This window comes from Triticum urartu, chromosome 7A (genome assembly GCF_056163025.1).
Source record: "Triticum urartu cultivar PI428250 chromosome 7A, HENAU_Tu73, whole genome shotgun sequence".
In the NCBI taxonomy this organism is placed as follows: domain Eukaryota; kingdom Viridiplantae; phylum Streptophyta; class Magnoliopsida; order Poales; family Poaceae; genus Triticum; species Triticum urartu.
In genome coordinates this window covers 310,981,990-310,986,669 of record NC_141879.1, presented here as the reverse complement: position 1 = coordinate 310,986,669, position 4,680 = coordinate 310,981,990, and the positions used below count along the sequence as shown (strand labels likewise).

The window sequence follows — 4,680 nt, the reverse complement described above, 5'->3', positions numbered from 1 at the left end:
GCATCTTGGGCGCTAGCGACAACCTGCACCCCTCTACCGGTGGTGTCCCACTCCGTCTTCACGACCTTTGCCGGGTAAGTGGACGAGAGTAATAAAGAGAGCATGATCATTTGCAACTGCCACTGAGCATTGGCAGTTGCAAATGATCATAGTACTACCCAAGTGCAACTACCAATTATCAGCGGCAGTTGCAAATGATCAGTGCTATGATCTGATCAGTACTACCCAAGTGCAACTGCCAATGATCAGTGGCAGTTGCAAATGATCAGTGTTGTGATCAGAACCCCCTAAATGGATTCAAATTTGTCCTACTACTATTTGTAGCATGCACATGCATTGTCCTACTATGATCATGCAAGCACGTAGTATGATCATGCACACACCCTAACTACCAATCTACAAGAACAACACCAACATCATCAATCCACCATTGTCAATGAACTAAGGGCAACATCAATCTACCATTGTCAATGAACCAAGAACGGCACCAACAACATCAATCTACCATTTTCATTACACCAAATACCACCTACAACATCAATCTAGCATGAACACCCTAAGCAGTAGCAATCTAGCATCAACACCTTAAGCAGTAGCAATCTAAAATTATGATGTAGCAAGACCAACACTAACAACACCAGTCTTGCAGTTGCCATCTAGCATTATTGTTATTCAACCGCAATCGATTGGATTTAAATCGAATCGAATCAGATCGTCTAACCTAGTCAGCACTAAGCAAAAATCCTAATTACAATCATGAGCACGGGAAACAAATCACTTACCGGAGCGGTTGGCGGCGAAGGGTAAGCCGACCATGGAGCAACCCCTGGCAGGAACAGGGGTCCGGCCAACAAGGATAACCCGACAAATCTAAGGGTCGCCGCCGCTACTCCCTGCTTCTGGTGACACATGGAGAAAACCCTTGAATGGGAGTAATAAAACTTCCGACTATGGCTGTCGTTGGTGCAACCGACGAGCTTAACCCAAGACGATAAGTGCAAAACTGGAGTCGAAGCACGCGGTGGGCCTGCAGCCTCATGCATAAGCAGGAGGACGCCCAAATTGCCGCCATGAGATCAATGCCCCTAGATGCAAGGTCGGCCACCGTGTTGCCAACAAGGTTGGGGGTGGGGGCGGCGCGGCTGCGGGTCTGCCATCAAAGAGACCAAAGGAGCAGTGAGCGAGAGCGGAGAGACTTTGGTGTGAATGGGCATGAGATGTGACTCGAGAAGGGGGCTTATGAGCCACCCAGTCAAAGTTAGGTCATAGCAAGCCTGGCTCGCCAAAAGGGTCAATTCAGTCGTTCCCTACTGCTTTAAGTTCCAACACAAATACAGCCCAAGCAAACCAAACGTTCTGCACGAGCCGGATGAACCAGATTGACCAGGAACATGAGACCATTGATGACCAGCATGACATGAATACACGTCGCCTTGATCCACATCGATCGATGATCGCTTAATCCGAAGTCAATTAAGTAAATCTAATTTTACTAAGCATCTCTCCTAACGCCTTGCTTGCATTGTATTTCCTCCGTTCCGAATAACTTGTCGCAGGTATGGATGTATCTAGATATATTTTAGTTCTAGATACATCCATTTCTGTGACGAGTAATTTGGAACGGAGGAAGTATAAGGTCTGACTATTTGGCTTGGATTCTCAAGAAGCTGAACCACATCAACCGATCACTGAAAATCCAAAAGCAATTATAGGAAATATAAAAGCACTTATAGGAAATCCAAAAGTACTGACTATTAGGGGCAGTTCTTTTGAGCGGCTTAAAAAATAAGCTGCCTCTCCCCAGCTTAAAAAATAAGCTGGCTCTTAATTTTTTTAAGATTTCTAAATTAGTTTTTCTATAATTAGTTTAGAAGCCCCAATGAATATAAAATGTGCCTTATGAGAAAAGCTAGGGTGACAGCCCTTGGTCGTTTTTCCAAAATCCCACTTCTCCAGTTTTACAGATAACAAACTTCTATTTTCCTGAGATTTGCTAGGCTAACCAAATAAGTTACCAATTTAAACACACTTATAGGAAACATTTCAAGTAAAAACTACATTCAGATGACAATCAAGATCGCATATAGATCTCTGATAACAGGCACAACGCAGAATCATAACAGAAAATGCAGTTCCATTGCTCCCATGATTTCTGTTCAAGATAAGACTAGTACGATTAAATACTTGTTGATATTCGCTTAGGCAAACACAAAATTGGTATCAGTGAAACAGATCTAATCCAAAGACAAGCAGGGGTCGGCAGGACAGCCCGGTATCTTATCAACTTCACTGGAGCGCACACACTTAGAACACCCGTACACGCTTCCCCATGGTGCTCTTCACGTACAGGCACCTCACCTGGGGAACACAAATCATATAAAATCAGACTTTACGATGCAATGTCATGCAAGTTAAACAACCAGAAACATAAGACACATAGTTGAAAGGAGAATCCAGAGGATGACTCACATTCTGCCAATTCTTCTTCAGGAGGGACACAAGGAAGTTGACACTCATTTGGATGTTTTGTTGGATCTGCTTCTCGTCCATCGACAAGTTGCCCACAGCAACACCCATGCAAAGAACCTTCTTTAGCTGGAACTTGACTGTAGCTTTTGTCTCGGTGACCTTGGCTTCAAGAGATTCCTGGTGACTAACCAGAGTGGGAAACTTGCCTGCAGAGGCATCAGCATGATTGGATTAGAAAAGATATAATAGCTGCTGTTGCATGGTATTAATAGCACTAACACTAGCAGACAGCTCTCAGAGAGAACATAGCAATATGCGCTCTAGAGCAACAACATAAAATATCTAGGCAACGAAAATAGTCTAATTGCTTTTTCTGCACAATGCCAAAGGCTCACAATGCAAATAGCAACAAATGAAACCAATCAGAAGATGCAATGAGGCATATACAACCAGATTAAGACTTAATGTAAACAGTAATAGCATCAAACGAGATGGATAACTTGCCTGCCTTGTTAAGACCAGGGCCAAGGAGACGAGGGATCTGCTTGATTATGGCCTCTGATGCCAAGAAAGCATGGTACTTCTTGGCTAGCTTCTTAACAAGCTTCTTGTTCTTGTTCATCTTCTTGAGACTTTCAACATCCATGTAGTCAAGTCCCATTTTCTCAGCCTGTACACAATCCAAGACAGATTATAATATGAGAACACATGCTAGTACGGTAGTAGGCAGACTAAAAAAAGATTCAATTCAATTTTCATGCCATATTATCATATGAGAAAGTATGGTAGTTCTTAGGTTAAAGAAATGTCACTAACGTAATTGATACATTCAAAGCACAATCACTGTCAAAACATAAGCATTTCAAAAGATGCCATAGTTGAGTTAATACAAAACTTGCACACATATATCAAGGAGAATCGTTACCTGGTCGACATGCTGGGCATCACCAAGCATGCACACCCTCATCTTTGGGCGGGGGATATGGGGCAGCTTCACTGAGCCGCTGAAACGTTTGTCCTTTTGTGGGTCGTAGTTTTTGAGACCGATCTGAAGCTCCACAGTCTCAGTGAACTTGCGCTTCTTTTCTCTCGCCTCCCCAACAATCTGGGTGATGGCATCCTTAACAGCGTCACTTTGGAGCTTACTGCAATGGGCAGAGTCAAAATCTTGATGTTGTAAGAACAAACCTGGCAATTGAGTCAGGCAGTTCTAGAATGATGTAGCTTGAAGGAAGCAGAAAACATGGGCAACATTAGAATATACCACAAGTTTTTGCAAGTTAATCTTGTGAAGAACTACATTTAATCAATCTCTTTCGCACAACATCTTAAGCAATTTCGACTTGTAGATGACTACAATAAATCAATCTCTCTCACACAATATCTTAACCACTTAAGAAACAATTGAATCACTACGCGCGCATAAGATCTGAAGTCAAACCATAGAGCTAGTGAATCACTAGCTCGCATCTTTAACGTACAACTCTCTCTGGAACAGATATTTAACTTGACTCCATGAATATCCAACAGCACACTGACATGCAAATGACATATATCCGAAGTAATTTACAGTGTTCGATAACAAAACTGCAGAGAGCAAGGGACAATTTTATGGCGCTGGACACAGTCGTGAAAACAAACTAGATGAGATGTGAATCGACGTAAGGAGGCTAGGAAGTACCTCATGGCTGCCGCCGATCAGTTGACGCCCTGCAGGAGCGAAAACACGAGACCATTGAGATTAAGAGGGATCTAGCGGGAAACTGAACAAATCAAGCGCGGGGGATCGGAAAGGGAAAGTATACGAATTGAGGGCAAGAGGTAGGATGTGGTGTACGCCGGAGAACTTACGGATTTTGGCGAGGCGGCGGCGGCGGTCCAGAGAGAGGGAGTAACGAAGAGGACGCGGACGGGCACGGAGGCTCCTCTTATATGTTCGGCGCCGCGAAGCGATGGCAGGGCACGCGAAAACCCTAGCGCCTCGGATGGATTGCACGCGTTCTGGGCCGTTTCGGCTGTCTATACCTATGGGCCGGTCCGGAAACCGAGCTGGTATATGACAATTCTTTTCCGAATGGCCGAATCCTATTTGGCGCTTAAGGGCAACTTCAACGCGGATCATCAAATCACCTTTAAATGTCACTTTTGACCATTTGACGATATATTTGATGGTTCCCATAGGTACAATCTTAGGAAAGTCAAGCATAGGGA

General features: G+C 43.9%; 1 protein-coding gene across 2 annotated transcripts; it reads right to left on the bottom strand.

The window, feature by feature from the left end:
* Nucleotides 1-2,117: 2,117 nt before the first annotated feature.
* Nucleotides 2,118-4,446, bottom strand: LOC125522150 (large ribosomal subunit protein uL1). 2 transcript variants are annotated; one of them, XR_015610573.1, is made up of 5 exons: nt 4,321-4,446; nt 4,151-4,179; nt 3,395-3,614; nt 2,470-3,139; nt 2,118-2,358 (listed from the first exon to the last, which is right to left on the bottom strand). XR_015610573.1 is itself a non-coding variant. In XM_087535097.1 (4 exons), the coding sequence occupies exons 1-4, from the start codon at nt 3,434-3,436 to the stop codon at nt 2,305-2,307; spliced, it is 468 nt and encodes a 155-aa protein (XP_087391223.1). In that variant the 5' UTR covers nt 3,437-3,614; the 3' UTR covers nt 2,118-2,304. The 2 variants fall into 2 exon arrangements, 1 of the variants encoding a protein (XP_087391223.1); XM_087535097.1 differs by lacking the exons at nt 4,151-4,179; nt 4,321-4,446 and having other exon boundaries at nt 2,470-2,675; nt 2,974-3,139.
* Between the last annotated feature and the right edge of the window lie 234 nt (nt 4,447-4,680).